The following is a 27150-nucleotide window of genomic DNA, read 5'->3' as shown; positions in this document are numbered from 1 at the left end:
TCAGGCTTCTCCTTGGCCAGCTCGGGTCCTCAGCCTCGCGAGGACCCCGCCCCGCCCCCGCGCCGAGATTACCCCTCGGCCAGCTGACTGCCTCTCGTCTCCGTCGGTGTCTCCGCCGGTGTCTCCGCGATGCCGCTCTACGAGGGCCTCGGGAGCGGCGGCGAGAAGACGGCGGTCGTCATCGACCTGGGAGAAGCCTTCACCAAGTGAGTGGTCGTGGGCGGCTGCGGGCCCCGGGAAGGGCGGTGGTCACGGCCCGGCAGCTGTCGCTAGGCCCGTGGGTCCCCGGGACCGTCCCACAGCGTTCCCGCAGACGTCCGCCGTCATAGCCCCGAGGCAAAGCCCAGTCCTCCGCGGGATTATGTTGTCTAGGAGGACTCGTGGATCCGGTGGGCTGAGTAGGGGCTCGACTACCTGAGAGGCCCAGGAAGCTTCGGGAACTGCCTTGTCCCCGCCTGTGGTGGTCAGGGGCCATCCCTGCAGGTTGGACAGCGGTGACCCAGAGTCTGCCCAGCTCTGGCTGGGTCAAATAGGCAAGCAGCGATCGAATCGTAAGGCTTGCTGACTCTTTCCATCATTAAACATTTAGTAGAGCCCTGTTGGTTCTGGAAATAGATTGTTCCCCAAGACTGTAGGAAACGCAGCTAGGAAGACGAGGCACTGGAAGATGTGAAACCGTATAGATAAGACTGGAAGTTCTGTAGGTTAACCCTGAACACTTAGAACACATTTGCATTAAAAAAAAAAGCATTTTGTAAACACTAGACTAGTGGCCTTCAAAGATGCAGAAGTTTCTTTCAAAGGCAGAGATGAGAGACACAAATACACAACCCTTAGAACGTTTGGACAATGTCAGTGGGCTGTTAGAATGTTTGAGGTCTTTGGACTATCCGTCTAAGGGTCGTATTGGACTCAAGAGGAAATGCAGAATTATATCGCATATATGTATATATGAGGTGATGTTATGTAAGAAATACATAACATACCTAGGCAGAAATACATAGGCAGAAAAGAAAACTGGCAGAATTACATCATATATACACACAAATATATATGAAGTGATTTATGAAAGAAATGTTTGAGTTTTTTTTACACATCTGTAAGCAGTAGATATTAAGTAACTACTAAGTAAAATTGGTCTTTAGGAGCTATAGAGTTGGATTAACCATAGTTGTTGATTTTTCTCTCATTCTCTGCAAGACCCTTTCATATTCTTATTTTATTTTTTTTAAAACATTAATGTGCTAAATAATTAGAGATTACTACCCAAAAATAATTATTTTAGCTATACATTGAAGAAATAAATTACTATAGAGGGCTATAATCTTAAACACATAACTTAAAAACGATGTCGGGGAGAACTTAAACTACCCCATTGCATGTATCTGGAGAACTTTGAGGAGCACTGAATGTAAATAACGTGGGGATGAGAATGGAGGGAGAAGCCAGGTGGTGCTGGCTCATGCCTTTAGAGGCAGGCAGATCTCTGAGTTCCAGGACAGCCAGGAGTAAAAAAAAAAAAAAAAAAAGAAAAAAGATCTGGGCATGAGAGAACAGAATCAAAAAGTACCCAGGAGAACAAAAGGTGTGACTTAAGGGTAAATTTGCATTATAATAATTTTCGCAATTTTTTAAACAAAATTTGTTTTACTAACACAAGAGAAATCTGGCACTTACCGATGCGCTTCTCAGATCCTCTCATTGAGTGATGCCTGACTGTTGAAGGAAGTCCCAGAGTGTGTATCCAGGGTCGTAAAAATAAATGTCTTAAATTTAATAGAACTAAGAAGTGGGGAGAATGAAATGAGATACTGACTTATTTCAGTATAACAGATTTGATATACTTTGTCTCTTCCTTTAACATGGTGTAAAATTATCAATAGATGTTATTATCTTTTTAGATTTTTTTTCTTTGACCCTTTACGTGCAGCAGAGGTATTTCCAGATGTTTTGTGGCCATTGTTTCTCTGGCACATATTTAGAAAGAATGTAATAAGCAGAGCATTTAATTTTCCATTTCCTTGCAGGTGTGGATTTGCGGGAGAAACTGGTCCACGATGTATAATTCCTAGTGTGATAAAAAGAGCTGGCATGTCTAAGGTATTTCTTTTTTAAACAAATCAGAAAACTATGGGCTGGCAAGATGGTGCAGTGGATAAAAGTGCAGGTAGAGCAAGCCTGGCACCTGAGGTTAACTCCAGAACCATGGAAAGATAGAAAGACCCAGTTCCACCAGGTTGTCACCTGACCTCCACACAAGTTCTGTGATACCATGCATGCACACCCTGCACGTGTCTATGCGCCCCCATGTACACATAAATACTAATAATATGTGCAATTTAGAAAAAAAGCACAAAAAGATTGTTTAGTTAGTAAAAGAAATAATTTTAATTTTTTACAGCCAATCAAAGTTGTTCAGTATAATATCAATACAGAAGAATTATATTCCTACTTAAAGGAATTCATCCACATACTGTATTTCAGGTAAGTTGAAACTTTATTTTAGGGTTGATTTTTTTTTTTCCCTAACTTCAGCACTTAGATAGTTTTTTCCCCCTAATAATGCCGTCATTATCAGGACTGAGGCTTTTTGCCCAGTGGTAGAGCACTTGCTTAATAGCATGCTCCAAGTTCTGCCTTCTCTCCTGAGCACCAGTGGGGGTGGGGGTGCCTGCTGTGACTCAGAGAAGTGAAGACAACACATCAAAGAATAGCCGTGGGTGTGTGTTTCTAGAAATAATACAAATCATTTCTAGTACTTCTGGGAAATAAATTTATTAGACTTTTGTAGTTTTCAAGTTGATGTCTGTAGCACCTGGAGTTTGGTGAGCCCACTTTTGCAAATCTACAAAAGAAAATACCTGTTTAATGGCTAATGGAAGTGATGATAATGGCTGTAGTTCCTGTACGGTGCTTGATATATCCTAAGAATGCAGAAACATCTTCCTGAAGTAATAAAATGAAAATGTCTTTTTGTCATAAAACATCTTAAGATATGGTAGTACAGTTTATTCTTAAATTATGTTACTTACCAAAAAAGTACAGAACTTTATTTCCTTTTAAAAACAACACTATCATTTTTTCAGGCATCTGTTGGTGAATCCCAGAGACCGTCGGGTTGTGGTTATCGAGTCGGTATTATGCCCTTCCCACTTCAGAGAGACACTTACTCGTGTTCTTTTCAAGTATTTTGAGGTACCTACTTTTATTTTTAATGTGTATGTATGTGTGCGTGTTTGTGTGCACATGTGTATGTGAGTATTCATAGAGGCAAAAGGTCCAGTGTTTTCCTTAATCATTTATATATCTTATTTTTTTCATTTATTTTTGACATTTTTGAAGTCTTAGAAAGTCCAGGTTGACCTCAGACTTGCTACATAGCTGAAGATGACCTTGAACTTCTGATCCTCCTGCCTTGACCATTGCACTGCTTTCAACAGTCTTCTAAGAACCTATAGAACAATCCATTTGAGCTCTCAACACACAGTGGCTTTTTTAGCTCCAAGTTCCAACATCCTTCCAGTTCATCACAGCAATACGCTACAGACCTGCTACCAAGCAATAGGGTTTCTTTTTTTTTTTTTTTTTTTTTTTTTTTTGGTTTTTCGAGACAAGGTTTCTCTGTGGTTTTGGAGCCTGTCCTGGAACTAGCTCTTGTAGACCAGGCTGGTCTCGAACTCACAGAGATCCGCCTGCCTCTGCCTCCCGAGTGCTGGGATTAAAGACAACAATAGGGTTTCTATTGCTGTGATGAAACACCATGATCAAGAGCAGCTTTGGGGAGGAAAGGGTTTATTTCTCTTACACTTCTAGGTTACAGTCTATCACTGAGGGAAGTCAGAGCAGGAACCTGGAGGCAGGAGCTGATTCAGAAGCCATGGAAGCATGCTACTTACTGGCTTGCTCAGCCTACTTTCTTATAGAACCCAGGACCACCAGTTCACAGTGGACTGAATCCGTGCCCCCACATCTCCCTGTATCAAGCATGAATTTAAAAAATTGCTCCACAGACTTGCCTATAGCCTGATCTTATAGAGGCTGGGCTTCCCCTTTCCCAGATGACAATAGCCTGTGTCAGGTTGACGTGAAATTAGCCAGCACATGCCTTTACCTTCAGGTGCTAGGATTACATATGGGCCTCACGTCTGTTTTTGTGCAGTGCTGGAGACTGAACTCATGACTTCATGCATGCAAAGTAGGTACTCCTACTGAGCCATGTCTTAGCCCTTTTCAAGACAGGATCTCTGATGGAGTCAGTCAGCCTGGCTGCCATGAAGTCCCTGCTCTGTCTCAGCACTGGCATCACAGGCTGTCCTACTGCACCCGGCTTTATTTGTATGGCTGCTGGGGTGATCTGAGCTCAAGTCCTCTTGCTCGCACAACAAGCACTTTCATGAGGAGACGCCTCCCCAACTCCTTGAGATACCTATTTTTAAATGAAATTAATAAATTGTTTTTAAGTAGAAAGAAGGCAGGAGGATAACTCAGTGCTAGGGCATTTGCCTAGCATGTACACTGTTCAGAAAATAGATAAATCTTACATACTACATTTTAGCAAAATGTTTAAACCAGGTCCACATTGTATCTCATGAAGTGGGAGGTCCCAGGAATGGGGGTTATCTCTTAATTTTAGTAACATTACTTGTAATCTTCATTTTATGAGAACAGGAATATGCTGTAAGTTCATTACATTTCATAGTGAGCCAGAATCTTCTTAAATTTTTAAAAATCTCTATCTTGAAATTAAAGTCCTTTTCAAAGAGGGAATGGAAGATTATTTAAAATGAATAGAGTATATTAGAAATTAGAGGTAAGCTGGGCAGTGATGGTTGCCTGAAACCCCAGTATTTGGGAAGTAGAGGCAAAAGAGTAATGGTCACCTTCTGTACATAGTGAATTTGAGGCCCTGTCTCAGAGAAAAGTTAATTACTTATAAATATTTGTATATGTTTTCCCAGAGTCAAAATGTACTTAATACTTAAAAACACCTTGGCAAAGATGATTGATTGTCAGTCATTTTGGTAAGACAAGTCTGAAGAAACAAGTTCTCTGCCACTGCCCTTCCTGAGCAAACTCAGGAATTTGCTGTAGTGAGAAGACAGCAGGATAGTACGGCAGATCAGCTCTAGCTGAGGGGAAAGTCTGCATTTATACTGAAGGATCTCAGTTGGGTTTACATTGGTATTCTTTATTTATTTATTTATTTATGTATTTATTATGTATATAGTGTTCTGCTTACATGTATTTCCTGTAGAGTAGAAGAGGGAACCAGATCTCATTATAGATGGTTGGGAGTCACCATGTGGTTGCTGGGAATTGAACTCAGGACCTCTGGAAGAATGGTCAATGCTCTTAACCTCTGAGCCATCTTTCCAGCCCTTACATTGGTATTCTTATCTTGTATTGTATATAACAGAATACCTTCTCTATTTAAGTAAAAAGAAATTAAAAGTAATAATCTGGGGAGTAGAGAGATGGCTCAGTGGTTAAGGGTTTTGACTGTTCTTCCAGAAGACCCGAGTTTAATTCCCAGCACCCACATGGCAGTTCAAACTGTCTATAACTCCAGTTCCAGGGATTCTGGCATCCTCACACAGACATAAATCAGGCAAAACACCAATGCATGTAAAATTGTTTTGAAAAAATGAAACAAGCCAGGCAGTGGTAGCGCATGCCTTTAATCCCAACACTAGGAGGCAGAGGCAGGCAGATCTCTGTGAGTTCAAGGTCAGACTAGTCTACAGAGACAGTTCCAGGACAGGCTCCAAAACTACAGAGAAACCCTGTCTCGAAAAACCAAAAGGTATGGATGGATGGATGGATGGATGGATGGAAGAAAGGAAATGAAATAAAGAGCCAGGTGATGGTAGCACATGCCTTTAATCCCATCAGAAGCAGGTAGATCTCTGTGAGTTCGAGACCAGCCTGGTCTACAAAGTAAGTTTCGGGACAGCTAGAACTGTTACACAGAAAAACCCTGTCTCAAAAAAAAAAAAAATACAACTATTATTTTATCTATCATTTGATTATAAAAGACTGTCATGTTTTGATGAAGTATCTGTGCTATCACCAAATCTAGCAAATTCTCACTGGAAAAAGAAATTACTAGTAGTTAAATATTTTAGTTTATAGTTTTGCTTCTCAATTTATACTGCTAAGTTATGGTGAGATTTCAAAATTTTTTAAATTTATTTAGAGACAGGGTTTTTCTGTGTGGCCTTGGCTGTCTTGGAACTTGCTCTGTAGACTAGGCTGGCCTCGAACTCATGGAGATCTGCCTGCCTCTGCCTCCCGAGTGCTGGGATTAGAGGCATATGCCACCACCACTGGGCTGATTTTAAATTTTTCTTTCCTTTTTTTTTTTAATTTTTTTATATTTATTTATTATGTGTGCAATATTCTGTGTGTGTGTGTGTGTGTGTCTGCAGGCCAGACCTCATTACAGATGGTTGTGAGCCACCATGTGGTTGCCGGGAATTGAACTCAGGACCTTTGGAAAAGGAGGCAATGCTCTTAACCACTGAGCCATCTCTCCAGCCCCTGATTTTAAATTTTTAAAGAGTTTTTATTATTACTGTGTATATACACGTGATGATGGATGACTGTGCCTCGGTTTCAGTGTAGAGTTCAGAGATCAATTTTGGAGTCAATTCTACTTTTACATGAGTTCCAGGGATCAAACTCTAATTTCCAGGCTTGTGCCCCAAGTGATTATACCTGCTGAACTATCTTGCCAGCCCCGGGTGTTTTTAATAGTTCATAATGCAAACTTTGCAGATAATGATAATCATTATTTGCCTAGCAGGGTGTGGTAATACATTCCTATAATCTCAGCACGTGATAGGTTGGTGCAGGAGGATCAGCAATTTAAGATTATCCTCAACTATATACCAAGTTCAAGACCCTGGGAGGGCTGTTGATGCATTAGGGGTAAGGTGCTTGCCAGTAAGCCTAAGAACAGGAGTTTATTCAATCCCCAGGATCTATATGGGAGGGAGAGAATTCCCACAAGTTATCCTCTGACTTCCACACGTGTGCTGTACACACGTGCACACGCACTCATGCCCACACACTCGCAGAATAAATTTTAAAGGGGGGAAAAAAGACAGCCTGAGCTACATGAGACTTTTGTCTTAAATAAGTAAGTGGAAAGAATTGTTTCCTAAAGCTGGACATAAGAGTGCACGCCTGTGATCCCAACCCTTGAGTGAACAGGAGGTCACCAGAGTTCGTGGACAGCCTGGCTGTCTCATCCTGCTCCCCAAATGGAAGGTAGAAGGGAAGGAGGCAGGCGGAGAGGTGGGGAAGCTCTTTCCAGTATTTTTATCTGGATGGCAAAGGCATCTATTCTTTAGTATCATCTTCCTCTGAATGTACATTTTCTGGGCTTTTATCTCTTTCAGTATTTTACTTCAAAAAAAGTAGTGTTGATTAAAAATGCTTCAGAATTGTCATTTGGGAATGAAACAGCCCAGTTAAATTCTGTTTATTTAACCTAGTTACTTCTGTTTATTGCGATATACTTTGATTATTGAGTAAATTCATGTTCTTCATTTAACACCGATAATTGCTTGAACAAATGTACATCAATGGCGTGTGCCTGTGACGTCCTTAAACACTGCTTACGCCCTGGTCTCACTGCCGTGCTGTTGTTTTCCAGGTTCCGTCTGTCTTACTTGCTCCAAGTCATCTGATGGCTCTCCTGACACTTGGGATTAATTCTGCCATGGTCCTGGATTGTGGATACAGGGAAAGCCTGGTGTTGCCTGTATCTTTTTATCAATTGTCCCATGTTAAGGGTTTTTATTTTTTTTACTCATTTTAACTAAAGTAATTGGGCTTATAAAAATAATTTTTGTTATTAAACTATTTTGGATTACTGTATACAATATGAGTTATCATGTGATAAAGTTCGTAGACTTCTAAAAATTCGACTTTATATAGAAGTTATCATTATAATTCAGTCCTACCTAGTTTATGCTCCAGAAGCAGGTCTGGTCAATATTATGTTCAGTTTTCAAGATGAATTATAAGCTAATGAGGATAATTAAATTCTAAGAAAAGAAGTCATATAAAGAATAATTGGACAAATTAAAATGAGAAAGTAAAACTAAGAAAAGAATTTTAAATGGTAGAATGAAATTGGCCTTCATTATAGAGAAAAAGATCATTTTTTCCTGTCTGGAAGCTGTCAGAATAGTATACCATTGGGTTTATGAGCTGGGCAGGTAAGGACACATCTAGGCTGTGCTTCTTCCTTACGGGATACCACTCAAGTAGATTACACTTTTGGCCTCAGTTTCCTTATCTGTAAAATCCTGATGCTGTTTCATCTCAGGGAAAGGTCTTTTAATGTAGGACTTGACATGTAGTTTATCTTATCCCGTGAGGGACAGCTAATAATTCAGGCAGTCAGAGTATTACTACTAGTTTATTCCTTTCGATAGAAACACTTAAAATATAGGTAGCATTATGACTTGTCACAGTGAATGTTGCTGTGTTGAAAATGTAGTTGAACTACATGAACATAAGTCTAGCAGTTTTAAGAGCTAGGTTTATCTGAGAAGAAATGTTTACAGGAGGGAAATAATCATTTACTCCTGAAGAACTAAGCTAGGCAGTAGCTTCTCAACTATGAAGTACTTTGTGTTTAATTCTCAAAATAATCCTGCCACACAAGTACTGTTCTTTTCATCTAAGTGAGAAAATGAAAAGTTAGGCAAGTTTACATAAGCATGTGACTAGGCTTTAAACCTGGGTTTGTGTCCCAAACTGACATTCTCATCAATACTCTTTCTCCTTTTTATAAGTATTGTACTTACGGAATGTTAACCTAAATGGTATAAGAAGTAGGGTAATAATGTGGAATAGGTCCTGAGCACTTTCTCTCAGCTCAGCTAGTAGAAATACAGGTGGGTCACATACAGAATTAAATATGTCTAAGAAATTCATATAAATTACAGCAGTAAGGTTAATAGCATACTTTATATTACAGTATATTGAAAATACTATTTCTCTGTGTAATCATATAAAAATAATCCAAGTGGTTTTTTTCCTTTATTAAACTTTTGTAAGTTTCCCTTGTAACTTAGGCTCTTAAAGATGTAAAGTTCTGAACAGCACTCAACAGGCCTATACTGCTGGTGGCTACCATGTTGGATGCCTCTGCCCTAGAGAATGAGTTGTGATTATGTGTGTGTATGTGCCCATTTACGTCTGTTTTTTCTGGTGGACACTGTGTAAAAGACTTGCTCTTAACTTTTCTGTAACCTTTTAAAACAAGATGTAAGAATTTACCACCAAGGTTGATTAGAGCAATATGGTAGAGGGTGATATATGTATCAGGGAAGCGTTGTATCTGCTCAGATGGTGATGGCCTTGACTCCACTCTAGATATATGAAGGCATCCCAGTGCTGAACTGCTGGGGAGCGCTCCCCTTAGGAGGAAAAGCCCTTCACAAGTAAGTTTCTTGGATGTTTTCTTACCAATGCCACAAAAGCCAGTGCTTGGAATCTGATTTATTTGTTTGTTTTTTGTTTTTCAAGACACAGTTTCTCTGTAGCTATCTTTTTGGAGCCTGTCCTGGAACAAACTCTGTAGATAAGGCTAGACTCAAAGAGATCCACCTGTCACTGCCTCCCAAGTGCTGGGATTAAAGGTGTGCACCACCATCACCTGGCTGGAATTTGATTTTTAATTTATTCTATTCTCTTTTAGATTTGAATTCTTTCATCAGATTTTTTTGAGATTATTAATATAATTGCAAATTTTCACCCTTCCCTTTCCTCCTTCCAAGCCCATCCATCTACTTTCCCCTCCTTCAAAGTCATGGCCTCTTTTTTCACTAATTGTTATTACGTGTGTGTGTGTGCATATATATATCCCTAAATACAACTTTTTGAGTCCATATCATGTTACCTGTATATATGTTTGCAGGGCTGACCACTTGGCATTAGACAACCAGTTGGTGTGTTCTTCCCTGGAGACGACCACCTCTCCCACTCCAGCTTTCCTCAGTTGCCTATGGTTCTTTGTATAAGTTTGTGACCTTAAGGGCTTTTCTTTGTCCACTTAGGCATGCCCAGCGATAGTGTCTTTATTCAGCTCATATATTTGACTTATGGATGTAGCTTCTGATATTACTAGGAGACAGACTCTCCTAACAAACTCCCTGGTCCTCTTTCCCTTTGTGATCTCCATACCCCTCTTCTGCAGTGTTCCCTAAGCCTGGAGTGCAGGGTGTCTGGACTCCACAGCTCTACATTTTGATCGGTTGTAATTTTCTGTAGTGGTCTTCATCTCTTGCAAAGAGAAGTTTCCTTATGAGACAGACAGAATATTATACACATAATAAATAAATAAATAAATATTTTTTTAAAAAAGATTTAGAGTCAAGAGCCTCCTATGAGAGACAACATGTTACATTGTTTTTCCAGTTCTGGGTTATCTCACTCAATATGATCTTTTCTAGTTCCATCCATTTACCTGCAACGTTCATGATTTCATTTTTCTTTAGAGCTGAATAGTACTCAGTGTATTTTCTTTGCATAAACACTTACATGCTATGTAAAGTGTATAAGTACTACATTTTCATTATCCATTTGTTGGTTAAAGTACATTTCAGTTGTTTCCACCTCCTCCCCACCCCACAAGACAAGGTTTCTCTGTGTGATAGTCCTGGCCTCCTGGAATTTGCTTCATAGACCAGGCTGACCTTGAACTCACAAAGATCCGCCTGCCTCTGCTACCCAAGTGCTGGGATTAAAGACTTGCACCACCATACCTGGTTTATTTCCGTTTCCTGGCTTGTGAATAGAGCTGCAGTGAACGTGGCTAAGCATGTATCTGTGGAGTAGGATGTCAAGTCCTTTTGGCGTATGCCAAGAAGTGGTATAGCTTGGTCATATGGTAGATTTATTTTTAGCTTTTTGAGAACTCTCCACACTGGTTTCTAGAGTAGCTGCACAATTTGCAATCCCAGCAGCAATGAAAGAGAGTTCCCTTTCCTCTGTATCCCTTCCCCCATTTCATATTGGTTCTTTTATTTATCTTTGCCATTATGACTGCAGTAAGACAAAATCTCAAAATTATTTTCCTTTGCATTTTCTGATTGTTAGGGACGGTGAACATTTTTTTTTTTTTTTTTTTTTTTTTTTTTTTTTTTTTTTTTTTTTGGTTTTTCGAGACAGGGTTTCTCTGTGGTTTTGGAGCCTGTCCTGGAACTAGCTCTTGTAGACCAGGCTGGTCTCGAACTCACAGAGATCCGCCTGCCTCTGCCTCCCAAGTGCTGGGATTAAAGGCGTGCGCCACCACCGCCCGGCTACGGTGAACATTTTTTGAGATATTTCTCAGTCATTTCCCTTCTTTTGAGAACTCTGTTCAAGTCCCAAGACCATTATTTGAATGGGTCATTCAAATACCTATTAGGTGAAGTTATTAAATAAGAAAAGATTACCAGTTGCGGTATTTTAATTTCAATAACTTTTTCAAATTCCAGGGAGTTGGAAACTCAACTGTTGGAACAATGTACTGTTGACACTGGTGCTGCTAAAGGACAGAGCCTTCCCTCAGTGATGGGTAATACGCCGTTTAAGAGTGGTCTGTGCTCTTTGTGCTTTTGCCTTGTATTTTAACCTCTGCCCATTGCTAGTTAGCCTTGCGTTCCCACACCTCTTGACCTTGCTCCAGTGATGTCATTGTTGCGCTTAGTCGGTCCAGCGGTGTGTCAGTCATCTTTTCTAGATCTCACGCTATATCTCAAGCCATCCTTCCTCCTGAGCTCCCCTCTCTTTGTTTCTGGTATTCTTCCTTCTGTAATTCTGCATTTATTTTCTTTATTAGTGATTCTAAGGGGGATTTGGGTTTTTTGTTTTGTTTTGTTTTGAAAGTCTCTATCCTCTCTTCCTCTGACTAGTCACCCAGCATGCTGTCTATTCTCAGATGGAGCCTGGGTCTGATCTTTCTGAACTTGTCACTCAGATTTCCACAAGATTGTTAGATATATAAACTGTGCACATCTTAAGCCTCAGAACTGGTACTCCCAGAAGTAAATACAGCATCTTTTCTTTTGTAATTTTTCAATTATTATTATTAGCTAAAGGTAATATCTTAGTGAAGAGGGGAAATGATAAAATTATATTTTAATTTTTTAAAAAAATGTAATAACATCTTCCAGGACAGCCAGGGGTGCACAGAGAAACCCTGACTCAAAAAACACAAGTACAAGTAGCAATGACATCACCATCTCTATTTCTCCTTCTAGAAAGCGGGGAGTTAGCTTTCCAGCTCCTCCGCAGAAAAGTCTTCCTGATTTCACTTGTTTTCCACCGGCACAGGCCTGCTCTTGTGAAGCAGAGCCGCTGTGACTTAGCTTTCACTATCTCCTGCTTGTTCGCTTGTGGGCCTGTGCGTCACAGGTTTGACTGACTTCATACTGTTGTCAGAGATAACTTTCAATAGACTGGGAAGAAGTTTTTTGGTGCTTGTGGATTAACCCACGTTTCATATCTGCTACACATTTTCCGGTAACGTCACTCCATCCTCCCTCCTAGCCTTAACTCTAGCTCTTTCACTACTAGTCATCCCGTCAACCAAGAGCACTTGTTTGCACAACCCTCTGTCTTCATCTTAGTGTTTTACCTGAGAACTGCCTCCCACCCCACCCCACCCCACTGCTGGTACCATACCCCTCAGAATCCTAATCATTAGTACATTTCTGACATTGAGACGTCAGAACTGCCATTGTTTCCTGAATCACTCACAGAGGACAACCAGAGATGTAAACCAATTGAAAGCGTTCTCCCTGAATTCCTTAGATGAATTCCTTAGATGGAAATCTCTGGTATGCTGGAGATCCTCAAATGAATTTCAGGTTATCCTCTTTCATTTAGTATTTAGAACCTACTTTTAAAAGAATGATAATTTGAGCAGTCTGGAAACCAGGTAGATTAGGGCTAACCTGGGTCACATAGCAAGACCCTGTCCCCAGAAATGAGAATTTAAGTGCCCTGATTCGGAAAGTATGTAATATAAATTATATACCAAACATGTTGTTTTTTTGTTCTACTAAAATGACTGAAATTAAGTGGAATTTTACAGAGCCAGTGAATGGCTGTCATTTTCATTCTTTACTTGGAAAGTGTAAACAGTTATTTGCCAAGATTATCTCCTCTTTTTAGAGTAGCTTATAAATCTAATCAAGTTAAACCCCTTTTCACTCCTTCTTTACAATGACCAACAGAAAACTGCTTCTTCCCCACCATTGGTTGGAAGTTTTGAATAGTCCTAGAAAGAGGGCCGAGCTGTAAAATTCCATGGTGTCAGCCCTTATTCTCGGATTGTTGATTCTTACAATACAGTTCCTTCTCTCTTGCTTGTTTATAGCCAGCATTAAATCTTGCAAAATCTCTTTACCATCTTGAGAAGTAAATTTTAACATTTTTTTGGCTTGTCCTTTTCTTTGAGGTGAGGCCTCATGTAGTCTATGTTGTAAATTCACGATCGGGCTAAAGTTGTTCTTCACTCCCCTGCTCCAGCCACTAATGCCTGTGTGCTGGGGTACAGATAGATGTTTGGCACACATGGATAAGTAGGAATTGTCAACACTAAAAGCATTTTGAATACATTTTATATATATATATGTGTGTGTGTGTGTTTATAAACTTATAAACTATAATTACCATGATATGAAACACAAAAGTAAGAAATTGAAAAGAACAAGATAATTAGAAGTAAAAAGAGTGGTGGCACACACCTCTAATCCCAGCACTCGGGAGGCAGAAGTAGGCAAATCTCTGTGAACAGAGTTCAAGGCCAGCCTGGTCTACAGGAGCTATATTTCAGGACAGGCTCCATAGCTATAGAGTCTTCCTGTTTCAAAAAAACAAACTAAAAAAGATAATTAGAAGAAATTCTAAATCTAAAGTTATACTTTGGTGGGTTGGTGTAGGTTGCAGGAGTTAAACCCAATGCATTGTCTTAGGGTTCTATCACTGAGTTATACCCTGGCCTCTACAGCCATACTTGAAGTTTTGATTGTGAGCTGTAGCCTTTAGCAGCTGAGCTCTCTCTCGCCAGCCCACTGAAGTCATACTTAATACATGTTTTACTCTTTTCCAAGGACAGTGTGATTAAATATGCCACTTTTCAAGTTATGGGTTAATACTTTGAGATTGTGGGTTTAGATTAATTATATTTTACCCAAGACAAGATGTAGGAATTAGTGTTATACTTGCTCATTTATCATGATCCATTTCTTTATCAAAAGCTCCTTTGTTTTTAGATACCAATCAAAATATTTTTGAGAATTGGTTTAGAAAACATTATTTTATTATATATTATTTTGAGATAGGGTCTTACTATGTAGCCTTGACTAGCCTGGAGCTCAATATGCAGAGCAGACTACCCTCCTACTTAAAATCAATCTGACTACCTATGTCTCTTAAGTGCTAGGATTAAAGGTGTGAGACACTACACATGGCTGGTTTAGAAGATTTTAAATTTAGGTTAGAAAATGGTATTTCTGTTTCTGCCTCAGAAATCCAGCATGCTGACAAATAATCTGTAGCAAATCCCAAAGGTTACTTCTGAACTCTTTTTGTATGTGTTTTACTTGCTTGTTTCTGAGACTAAGTCTTGGTATATAGTCTTAGTATGTAACCCAGGCTGGCCTTGAACTTGGAACAGTCCTCCTGCCTTAGCTTCCCAAGCCACCTTGCCTAGCCTTTTCCTCTTCTTTTTAAATGTCCTCTTTAGAAGGGATTGGGAAAGAGCAGAGGGTGCTAGGGGAGTAGTGTGATTCAACTGTTATATTCATGTGTGGAGATAGACTTCTTTATGAATCCCATCGTTGTGTACAGTTAACGTATGCCAAGGAAAAAATAACCAAACGTACCCTTTACTTGGAAGTAAAGATTAAAAGATAGTATGTACTTCTTTTTAAAAATATGTGCTGGGGTCGGTTAACAGCAAGATAGCTCGGGATAAAAGCACTTGCTGACCTGAATTTACTTTTGGGAACTGTTGAAGGGAGCTGCGGGCTGCGTTCCTGCCACCCAGCTCCTGGCCGCCTGGCTAGTTTATGCCCCAAAATAACGACACACAAATTGTATTCATTTAAACACTGCCTGGCCCATTTCTATTAATGTGTGTAGCACTGAGGTGCGCTTACCAGGAAGATTCTAGCCTACGTCCATCCTGGGTCCATCCTGGGTCAGAGCTTCATCGCATCTGCCTCTGAGAGGAGCTGCTTGATTTCTGAGCTCACTTCCTCTTCCTCCCAGCATTCTGTTCTGTTTACTCCGCCCATCTAAATTCTGCCCTAGCAGATGGGCCAAGGCAGTTTCTTTATTAGCCAATGACCTTCCTCCATCAGGGAACCTTCATGGTAAAAGGAAAAAAATGACTCCTACAAGTTGTCTTCTCACTGCCACATGTGTGCCATGGCACATGCTTATCTTCCCCGCATATGTGCTGGTTTGTAATGTTGCTGCAGCTCTTGCCATATGAAAGATGTAAACTTAGAACTTAACTTTTTTGTAAGATTGTAATAACTACTCATCTGTTAGCCCTATACTTTCCTTATGATGGGAAAGATTTCCTTAGTCTTTTCTGCTATATAAGTATCTTTGGAGTGCTGGTGTTGGCCCCACAGTCTCATGGATCTCGTGTGTTCCCTGTGCTGCTGAGCCCCGCTGGCCCTGTTGTGAGATGCACAAGCTCATGGCTCCATGGCCCTGTTACACTCATGGTCTGCCTCTCTGCTGTCTGCACGTGGAGTGATGAGACTTCCTCTCTAAGAGCAAAGTTGCTTTTGGTGTTAGTCTTTTAAAATGATTATTAATTTTTCCATTTTACTTAAATGACAAATAGGGAAATGGATAGAATTTAATACGATTTTTTTTAAGAAGTATTTAAGTTCTTTAATTCTTAATAAAATTCTTTTCAGGTTCAGTTCCAGAAAGTGTCTTAGAGGATATTAAAGGTAAGCAGAGTTTTTCTATCAATGTGTGGATCCTTGGCATGAGCTCAGGTTGTCAGGCTTGACAGGAAGTACCCTAACCTGAGCCATCTATCTTTCTGGCCTGACGTTCCCATTTTTGACCTTTTCATTCTTTAGTGTTAGTTTGAAGGGCACGGGTTTCTGAAAATACAGGTTAGAAAATATATTTAAAATGAAATAGATGTGGCATGTGCCCAAAATCTCAGCACCTGGGACAAATACAGACATACATAGCAAGTTCCACGCCAGCTAGGGCTATATCTAATGAGACCCTGTCTAGACAAACAAAACAAAACAAACAAAAAACAGCCATGTTGCTGAATAATAAAGATTTATTTATTTTAGTTATCTGAATGTTTTACCTGCATGTATGTATGTACCACATGAGTACTTGTTGCCTGTGGGGGTCAGAAGGCATCAGATTCCCTGGAAGTGGAGCTAGGATAGTAATGAACCACCCTGCAAGTGCTGGGAACTGACCCTGGTCCTCTGGAAGAGCAAGTGTTGTTGACTGCTGAGTCATTGTCTCCAGCCCCTAGCAGAATCTACCTTCAAATGACTAGTAAACACATTCCATAGTGTTTGCAATGTTTTATCAATAATTTGGCTAAAGTCTTTAGATTTCTTTCATTCAGCCCCACTTTTCCTCAGATTTTAAGTTTTACTCCAGTGTCGAAGGGCCTTATTAAAGGTATTTGCAGAAAAAATTCTTTAGTGTTCAAAATGCAGAAATGGATAGAGTAGCGGGTAGGAAGTGCCGCTGGGTGTCCATGAAGGAAGTAGTCTCTGCAGAATCCCAAGCTGAGAACCAAGTGCAGTTTTGTGTCTTCACTAAGAATTTTTTTTTTCCCCTGAGATAGGGTTTCTCCTTAGCTTTTTGGTTCCTGTCCTGGAACTAGCTCTTCTAGACCAGGCTGGCCTTGAACTCACAGAGATCTGCCTGCCTCTGCCTCCCGAGTGTTCACTAAGATTTTTTTAAAGGAACAAAAGAGAAAACTGAAACTAGCAAACCTGAGCACACAGCTGTTGAATTGGGAGAGCTGTCTTTCCTGCTGGTGCAGTTTATTGTATTTTTACCTTCTCCAAGGGCGGTCAAATGGCAGCACAGCTTCTGCAAAGGTATTTTTAGAACGTAGCTTTGTAGGCAACACTCCCTCAGAGAAAGAACCCTGCGTCCTGCTCTTGAGTGTGTCTGTCTTTCTTCCTGGGCTTCTCGAATTCTCTGCCTCCCGCATCCTCTCTATCTCCCTGACCCCTCTTGTTTTTCTTTTAAACTTCATGCTTAAGCCTGTATTGAAATATCTCTAGTAAAACCTCATCTGTGGTTAAGAGCACTGGCTGCTCTTCCAGAGGTTCTGAGTTTAATTCCCAGCAACCACATGGTGGCTCACAACCATCTGTAATGAGATTTGTCGCCCTCTTCTGGCGTGTGGGCATACATGGAGGCAGAATGTTGTATACAGAAAGAAAGAAAGAAAGAAAGAAAGAAAGAAAGAAAGAAAGAGAAAGGAAAGAAAGAAATCTTTAAAATAAAATAAATAAATAAAGCAGTGAAATAATGTGATTTTACAGAAGACAAATACTTAATTGTATGTTCATGTGAATAGAATTGTTCTAAGGTATAAGCCCCCTATTTGTTTAACAACAAGCGGTACAAAGGCTCCATTTCCTCCTTTCTCCAGTGCGTACGTGCTTTGTAAGTGATCTGAAGCGCGGACTACAAATCCAAGCAGCAAAGTTTAATATTGATGGGAACACTGAGGTAAGCTTAGAAATTACATCTTTCTGAAAGCTACTTATGTGTTTGCTTATAATTACACTTTTTTTTTTCTAACATTTCAGCGTCCCTCTCCACCCCCAAATGTTGACTACCCATTGGATGGAGAGAAGATTCTACATGTGCTGGGATCAATCAGGTTAGACAGTGATTAGTGTGAGCCAAACAATGTGTTAAATTTTGACTCTGAACAATATTTGTGTAAGCCATCAGGTGAGTGTTGCTAGGTTAGTGGTAAGATGTTCCTCATGATGCTTCATTTTTTTGCAACTATTTAGCTTTTTAAGGTTTTAAAAATGATCTTTCCTGTTTCTCAGAATAATTCAGAATTATTTTAATGAAACTAACAGTGTTTTGAAAAGCAGAAGAAAATATGTTTTAAAAGGGTTGGAATCTCTTTCAAGAAGCAAGTAGTGCCGAGCGGTGGTGGTGCACGCCTTTAATCCCAGCACTCGGGAGGCAGAGGCAGGCGGATCTCTGTGAGTTCGAGACCAGCCTGGTCTACAAGAGCTAGTTCCAGGACAGGCTCCAAAACCACAGAGAAACCCTGTCTCGAAAAACCAAAAAAAAAAAAAAAGAAGCAAGTAGTATGGGACTGGAGAGATGGCTCAGCAGTTAAGAACACTGACTCTTCTTCCAGAGGTCCTGAGTTCAATTCCCATCAACAACATAACGGCTCACAACCATCTATAGTGGGATCTGTTGCCCTCTTCTGGGATAAAGGTGTACATGCAGATAGAACACTCATACACATTAAAAAAACAAAAACAAAAACACACACAGAGGAGCCAGGTTCAGTTTCCAGGACCCACATGGTAACTTAGAACTGTCTGTAACTAGTTTCAGGATGTGCAGTGCCCTCCTCTGGCCTCGGCGGGTGCTACATGCACATGGTGCACAAACACGCATGCAGGCAGAATACCCATACACATAAAATAAGTAAAGTAAAAATTTTAAAACTTTGTTTTGTTACAATGAACATATCATTCCAAATAAATTCAATCTTTAGGATCCATTGGTAGTTCACAAAGTATTACTTGTTTCATTATTTTTTAGATACTGTAATAGAAATTACTGTTAAGGATTTATATAGATATATTGATAACAGCCTACTTCTATTGCTAGCAGTGTAATTTTATTTATATCCTAATTTTATGAAATTATATTATAAATTTCTTTTTTGTTTTCCCAGACAGGGTATCAAAGTATAGCCCAGGCAGACCTCAAACAATGTTTATCCTCCTACCTTAGCCACTTGAGAGCTGCTATTATGATGGTTTAAACATTCCGTCTTTAAGACATAATATCAGAGATGCACTGAAAACAGTTACACGCCATACTGGATATCCTTTTAAGTTTTAAGGTAACAGGGTGAGATGTCAAAAGCATGAACATAAATACATAGAAGTTAAAGATTATAAATTGAGGGGCCCATCGATGTGAAAATGTACCATTTGATAGTCATATTTATTTGTTTGTTTGCTTTCTTGCTTGTTGGTTTATTTATTTATTTTAGCTTTTAAAGACATAGTTTCTCTGTGTAGCCCTGACTGTCCTGGAACTTGCTCTGTAGACCAGGCTGCTTCTGCCTGAGTGCTGGGATTAAAGGCGTGTACCCCCACCACCCAGCAGTAGTCATTTTTAGACCATTATAATCTATTGTTATTTTATTAAATTATTTTAAATTTTCTTTGGATTATTTAGTGAGACACATAATAAATGATTGCTACATAGTGAGACCCTATCTTAAACAAACAGAAATAGAGTTTAGATGTGATATGTATATTCTGTTAGTCTACTGTTTTTCTTGGCCACACAGTTTATACAAACCTGAAGGTAGGGGGCTGGAGAGATGGCTCAGTGGTTAAGAGCATTGTCTGCTCTTCCAAAGGTCCTGAGTTCAATTCCCAGCAACCACATGGTGGCTCACAACCATCTGCAATAAGGTCTGGTGCCCTCTTCTGGCCTTTGGCATACACACAGATAGACTATTGTATACATAATAAATAAATATTTTTTAAAAACCTGAAGGTAGTGCCTTCAGCAATGTGGGAATGTCTCTCATGTAATCTAAGAGTAGAAAGTATGACAGCTCCCATTAGAAATCAGAACATCCTTCCTCTTGACCATTTCTTGGGGTTCTGTTTGGCTTCTGGACTCACAGCTTCCTTGTTCTTTTTTGTTTTTTCGAGACAGGGCTTCTCTGTGGGATGTTCCTGGCTTTCCTGGAGCTCACTCTTGTAGACCAAGCTGGCCTCGAACTCACAGAGATCTGCCTGCCTCTACCTCCCCAGTGCAGGGATTAAAGACATGTGCCACCACTGCCCAGCAGCTTCCCTGTCTTAGGCAGCAAGCAGCAGTCCTAAGAAGGGAAGAGAAAGGAAGAGTGCATCCTCTCCTCTTTAAGGAACATTCTAGAGCTGCAGGTCTCTCTGTCTCGTCTGCTGCTTATCTCTGACTGCTGGGAGGCTGGTACATGTGTCATAGTTTAGTAGATGGCAAGAGGCATAATACCCCCAGCTGACAGATGGATCTGTGAGCCAGGTGTGCTGCACACACCTGCAATTCCAGCATTTGGGAGGCTGAAACAGGTGGGTCATAGGTTCAAGGTCACCTTAGGCTACATCCTGAGTCCTTGTCTTTAAAAAGTTTTTTAAAGAGGTTCATCGTTTTTGGTTTCTTTTAAATTTTCACATAATTCCAAACTTAGAGATTGATGGAAAGGAAATAGAGAAACTGACTATGGTGGTGCACACCTTTAAGCACATGGGCGGCAGAGGCAGTGGATCTCTGAGTTCTAGGCTCACCTGGTCCACTAGTGAATTCCAGGACCGCCAAGGCTATATAGAGAGTCCTTATCTCAAATTTTAAATAATAAATTGTTACTGGTATACAGTGTACATAGAGTTCTATGCACTTTTATGTGTATCTACATTTCTGTTTTCTATACTACAACAATAAACTTTAAAACTGTTAGGGCCATGAAACCAACTTGATAAAATTGGTTTCCACTAGATTATTATGTGTAATCCATGATTGTCTGTGATGTGATTATTAGAGTTTGTGTTACACATAAGGCAATATTTCCTATTGTAAACATCCTATTATTAATGTCATATATTTTAAAAAATACAAATAAACAAATTTGATTTAAAAAGAACTATGCGAAATAGAAGAAGAAAAATACTGCTTAATCTTATATCTAGAAACAGATTATAACAGTGGCTACTATGGCTTAGAGGGGGGTGAAGGAAAGTAGATCAAAGGGCATAAACTTGCACTATACAAAATGATGACTATAACTGATAATGTATGTTATATACTGAAAAGTTTCAGGAAGAATAAATTGTAGCTACTCTTACCACAAAAAAGGTGACTATGGAAGATGATAGGTAATCATTTCATTATGTATGTCTATATTAAAACATTATGTTGTATGTCTTAAATATGTACAATGAGAAATACTTTTCACTCCAAAGCCCTTTCTATTGGTGCCCCATGTTTGTTCCTTTCCTGTTTTATTACACAGGGTACTGTGTAGCCCAGGCTGCCCTTGGATCTGTAGCAGTCCCTCTGCTTTACCTTTCTTGTGTGCTGGGATCCCGGGTGGATAAGGAGTTTAAAGTCAGCTTCAGCTGCATGGAACCTTGCTTCAGAAAAGCTTTTTAAAAAGCAAAGAATTTTGTTAACATTACAGAGTACAACTTCTTCTCTATTGTTATGTTTGGGGAGGGGTAATGAAATCCAGAACATTTAAATCTTACTTCCCCAGTAGCTCACACTTGAGGAATGCTTCCCGTGTGTCAAACCTTGTTTTACAAGCATACTGCATCCTCCTCTCATCCCCTGGAGGTAGACACTATTTTCCCCTTTTACAATGAGAAAAAGCTTTGTATTTTATTAAGTAATTCATGGAGGTGGTACTGCCACTTAAAAACATTGTAAATCTAACTTTATTCCATGTCATATTATATAATGCCAATAAAGTGCTCTCTTTTCTTTTTAATCTCACTAGAGATTCAGTTGTGGAAATTCTTTTTGAACAAGATAATGAGGAGAAATCAGTTGCCACCTTAATACTGGATTCCCTTTTGCAGGTATTTATAGTTTGCCTTTGTTGTCATGGTTCGTCAAAGAAAAAATGTTATATATTGTCTGCATTTTTCCTTATTATATATTATTTATAAGAATAAGGTAACTGGGGGGCTGGAGAGATAGCTCAGAGGTTAAGAGCACTGCCTGCTCTTCCAAAGGTCCTGAGTTCAATTCCCAGCAACCACATGGTGGCTCACAACCATCTGTAATGGGGTCTGGTGCCCTCTTCTGGCCTGCGGTCATACACATAGACAGAATACATAATAAATAAATAAATATTTAAAAAAAAAAAAAAGAATAAGGTAACTGGGCAGTGGTGGCACATGCTTTTAGTCCCAGAACTCGGGAGGCACAGGTAGGTGGATCTCTGAGGCCAGCCTGGTCTCCAGAGCGAGTTCCAAAAAAAAAGAATAAAAGAATAAAGTACTTTTCTAGTCTCTTTATTGTAATTTTTATAGAAGATGGTTACCTTTTTTAAAAATATTATACTTTTTTTTTATTTGTTTTTGTTTTGGCATATAACTCAATATATAGTGAGTGACTAGGCTATCCTTGACTCGTGGCAATTCTTCCTCTTCCTCTCTAATGCTGGGATCACAGGTATGCACCACCAACCTGGCTTACATTTTCTTTCTTTTATTTATTTATTTGTTTGTTTGTTTATTGTGTATACAGTATTCTCAGTATTCTATCTGCATGTACACCTGCAGGCCAGAAGAGGGCACCAGATCTCATTACAGATGGTTGTGAGCCACCATGTGGTTGCTGGGAATTGAACTCAGGACCTTTGGAAGAGCAAGCAGTGCTCCTGACCATTGAGTCATCTCTCCAGCTCCTACATTTTCTTACTTTAACTTTTCTGTGGAATTTTATAGTTAATGCTGCTAAGAACAATGGCAGTTGAGTGGCCAGTGCAGGTGAATGAATTCCAGGCCAGCATGGCTTGTATCGAGAAGTCATGCGAGTTTCATGCTACTGTGGCTCACATAGTAAGGCCCTGTCTCAAATAAACTTTGTTTTTAGTATTTTAAAAATACCCATAGGGCCACCAAGATGAATCAGCAAGTAAGGATACTTGCAAAAATCTGATGGCCTAGGATACACATGCTAGAATCCGCTGCTGCAGGTTGTCCTCTAGTTTCCAAATGTGTGCTGTGACATGCCCACACCAATACATGTAGACACATATAAAATACATGAATGTAAAAACCATGCAAAAACCCACATTTCTCCTTAATGAGTTTGACTTTGGCACTGAGTGAGATACAGTATCTCAGACCAGGTAATGAGTTTGAACAAAGCAACTTTTTTTAATATTTATTTATTTATTATGTATACAATATTCTGTCTGTGTGTATGTCTGCAGGCCAGAAGAGGGCACTAAACCGCATTACAGATGGTTGTGAGCCACCATGTGGTTGCTGGGAATTGAACTCAGGACCTTTGGAAGAGCAGGCAGTGCTCTTAACCTCTGAGCCATCTTTCCAGCCCCACAAAGAAACTTTTTTCAGAGCAGATACCAGACTTCTTTTGGACCTTGGGTAACTTTTAGTTCCCCCAAATTCAGTTCTATATGGTATTAGGTTTTCAGGTGTTTGGGGCTTCTATATCTTTGTTTAGTGACTGTGCCACTGTAGAACTCCATCTGAAATACCGTCACTGTGGAAGGCACTGTCCACCTCGCAGACAGCGTTTCTTGAAGAACTTAGATCATTCCCAAGTCTTAGACCTGATGAGGAAGTGCAGTTCTTAGAGGGTCTGAGTGAGCATGGTCTGGCTGTGACGTGGGGCACTCCATGGGTTGCCCTGCTGATCCGATTGGCTCGGTAGAGCTCACTTCTTTTTTCTCCTCTGGAAGCTGTGGTAAGAGTATGACTTTTCAGGAGAGGAGCGTGTCCTCCAGTCAGGGTACATGAACAGCTATGCTGTCCTGCGGGATCCTCCAGACAAGCTCTGAGAGTGCTGTTTAACCCAGCAGCTGGCCTTAGGTATAGGACTATAAACAATAATACCTTGAAAATTAGGTTTTAAGCCAGCATGTGCCTATTATCCTATCACTCTAAAGGTAGAGAAAGGAGAATTACAAGTTCAAGGCTAACTCCAGGTGTGTGGTGAGTTTCTGACTATATTTAGCTATCTGTCTCAAGTAAACAAAAGTTAACGGGATGGTGATGATGGTTAAATGTTACCTACTTTCTAAAACTGTGGGCCAGCTAGAAGGCTTAGTGAGTAAAGGCGCTTGCCACCAAGCATGGTAACCTAAGTTCAATCTCTAGGACCTACTTAGTAGAGCAGAGCCCACTCCTGCACAAGCACTGACTCCTGTATGCGTGTGTGCACATGTGCGTGCTTGCATGTGTGCATGCGCACACACACACATGATCTTTCGATTGTTGTAGAGGGTAATACAGAGGCTGAGTGTGGTAGGGTTTGAATCTTTGAATCCCAGCACTTGAATAAAGAAGCAGTACAGTCCTTTGCAGTGCTGCTGCTGCTGTATACAGTGTCCATTTCTGTGTAGTAAATCTAGCTAAACAGTGTTTATAAAACTAAAAATTGTTCTTTTCTTCTTCAATAACAGTGCCCAATAGACACCAGGAAGCAACTGGCAGAGAATTTGGTAATCATAGGTGGCACATCTATGTTGCCAGGATTTCTCCACAGATTGCTTGCAGAAATACGGTATTTGGTAGAAAGACCAAAATATAAAAAGACACTTGGCGCCAAGTCCTTCCGAATTCATACTCCACCTGCAAAGGCTAATTGTGTGGCCTGGCTGGGAGGTAAGAGCTGAGCCCTGAGTGTATTTCTAACGAATGCTTCACTGTTCAAAACTAACCACCTCCTAAGTAGAACCAGTAGCTGGGTCACTTATCCTCTCACAATTAATCCACCGTCGGAAATGGTGTTTGGTGTTGGGAAAACTTAGCCACAGATGATGATGAAAATATATCTTCCACTGAGAAATAAACCCCACAATCCAATTAGTTAGGAAGCTGAAGCAGGAGGAACAAGAGTTTGAGGCAAGCCTGGGCTACATAATGAATTCCAAGCTAGTTTAAGCTACAGAGTGAGACCTGCCTCAAAGAAACAAATAATTTTCTTAAAGTGTGACTTTCCTCTTAAAGAATTATATGCCTATTTCTGCTGGCCTTTGTACTGTGATTTTTTTTTTTAAGTAAACTTCATTCTTAGGAATGGATATGGTGGGGCTGGAGAGATGGCTCAGAGGTTAAGAGCATTGCCTGCTCTTCCAAAGGTCCTGAGTTCAATTCCCAGCAACCACATGGTGGCTCACAACCATCTGTAATGGGGTCTGGTGCCCTCTTCTGGCCTGCAGGCATACAGACAGACAGAATATTGTATACATAATAAATAAATATATATTAAGAAAAAAAAAGGAATGGATGTGGTGGCACATGCTTTTTTATCCCAATACTCTAGAGGCAGAGGCAGGTAGATCTCGTGAGTTTGAAGACAACATGGTCTATATAGTGAGCTCCAGGCCATAGACTACAGAGTACAACCCTGTCTCAAATAATAAGTAACCTTCATGCATTTGAAGTCATCCCTCAGAATAGTGAAAACAGCAGCTGTGTTCCAGAGTAATTGCTGTTACTGGAAGCATTGGTTCTCGCGTGGAATTGGTTCTCTGCTCCACCCTTGCTCTGTGGTGGAGCTCACTGAATGCTCTGAGGATGGTATCACCACTGGATAAGATGTAGTCTAGTAAGTAGCTACCTAGGGAAACAGCCCCAGATGTATGCATCATACATTGTGTATTTCATGATAGAGCCAGTGTCAGGATTTTTAAATGAATGCAGTACTATTTCTTGTATGGTAGAATTTGGTTAATTTTGATTTTTCCTCTAGGATTAGATTTAGAAGCTGAATTGTTTTTTATAAAAATTGCTTTGTGCATCTTTTTAAGATTTTTTATGGCAGCTGGTGGTGGCGTGCGCCCATAACTCCAGCACTTGGGAGGCTGTGAGTTTAAGACCAGCCTGGTCTACAGCGTTTCAGGACAGCCAGGACTGTTGTTATACATAGAAACCCTGTCTCGGAGGAAAAAAAAAATTATTTATTTACTTATTTTTCAGTTTAAATCTTAAGACTTTGGGGCTGGAGAAAGGACTCAGTGTCAGCGGTGGGGGGGCACTGGCTGCTCTTCCAGAGGATCCGAGTTCAATTCCCAGCACCCACGTGGCAGCTCACAAGTGTCTGTACCTCTAGTTCCAATGGATCAGACACCTTTTCACCTTTGCACATAAAATAAAAAGTTAAATAAAGTATATTTTTAAAAGAATGAAAAACGGGGCTGGAGAGATGGCTCAGTGGTTTAGAGCACCATCTGCTCTTCCAGAGGCCCTGAGTTCAATTCCCAGCAACCACATGGTGGCTTACAACCATCTGTAATGAGATCTGGCGCCCTCCTCTGGCGTGTGGGCATACATGGAGGCAGAATGTTGTATACATAATAAATAAATAAATCTTAAAAAAAAAAAAGAATGAAAAACATGTTAAGGCTTAAATCATGCCTATTGGACTTTGCAGTTTTATTTAAAGACATGTAATAGTCGTGACCAAGAAAACTTGAGTCTTTCCTAAAGTTGACAGTCCTTCCACCTCATTGTTCCGCTGTGTTGTAGATTTTGTAGTTCTATACTCACTGTGAGCTGCAGAGGGTCGTTTAAGGGACTTTGAGCATAGGAGTCACAGCTATCCTGTTGTTGAGAACTCCTCTGAACCAGAATGGAGAGTGTGATGGGCACTGCTGGATTTACCGGCCCCTTTTCATAACATGATGTGTGCAGCTTCCAGTTCTCTGGTATATCATCTTAGCTAAAAAAGTATTCTCACTACACAGGGGCTGTTTTTGGAGCATTGCAAGATATTCTTGGGAGCCGATCCGTTTCAAAGGAATATTATAATCAGACGGGCCGCATACCTGACTGGTGCTCTCTCAACAACCCACCCTTGGAAATGATGTTCGATGTTGGGAAGACACAGCCACCGCTGATGAAAAGAGCATTTTCCACTGAGAAATAAAAGTCTGAATAAATTCAGCCTTGCTTTATTTCAAATACTTAATTAGTAATAAACTGTACAAAGTATGTAGGATGCTTTAATATATATAGGTGAGTTTTATGTAACAAAGCATTTCTGTGTTTTCTCTTTGCATTAATATTGATCTCATTTGTCTTTTGTGTAATATGTTATATAGTGGATGCCTGTGCAATATGCTGATTTATATCAATAAACAGAGTTAAGCTCTTT

General features: G+C 40.1%; 1 protein-coding gene across 1 annotated transcript; it reads left to right on the top strand.

The window, feature by feature from the left end:
* On the top strand, positions 1 to 27150 carry Actr10 (actin related protein 10). Its single transcript, XM_041657895.1, has 13 exons — positions 1 to 206; positions 2028 to 2100; positions 2402 to 2484; positions 3087 to 3195; positions 7661 to 7768; positions 9394 to 9461; positions 11499 to 11578; positions 15948 to 15983; positions 17684 to 17763; positions 17844 to 17917; positions 21794 to 21875; positions 24455 to 24656; positions 26741 to 27150. The coding sequence occupies exons 1-13, from the start codon at positions 130 to 132 to the stop codon at positions 26920 to 26922; spliced, it is 1254 nt and encodes a 417-aa protein (XP_041513829.1). The 5' UTR covers positions 1 to 129; the 3' UTR covers positions 26923 to 27150.

The sequence above is a fragment of the Microtus oregoni genome, unplaced genomic scaffold, assembly GCF_018167655.1.
Source record: "Microtus oregoni isolate MIOR12 unplaced genomic scaffold, Mior012 000009F_ref0000495, whole genome shotgun sequence".
NCBI classification, from domain to species: Eukaryota; Metazoa; Chordata; class Mammalia; order Rodentia; family Cricetidae; genus Microtus; species Microtus oregoni.
This window is presented reverse-complemented; position numbering and strand designations above follow the sequence as displayed.

Coding starts and splice junctions, on each gene's coding strand:
- Actr10 (XM_041657895.1), top strand. CDS start 130: ATGCCGCTCTACGAGGGCCTCGGGAGCGGCGGCGAGAAGACGGCGGTC. Junction 2,485..3,086: donor ATCCACATACTGTATTTCAG/GTAAGTTGAAAC, acceptor TCATTTTTTCAG/GCATCTGTTGGTGAATCCCA. Junction 21,876..24,454: donor TACTGGATTCCCTTTTGCAG/GTATTTATAGTT, acceptor CTTCAATAACAG/TGCCCAATAGACACCAGGAA.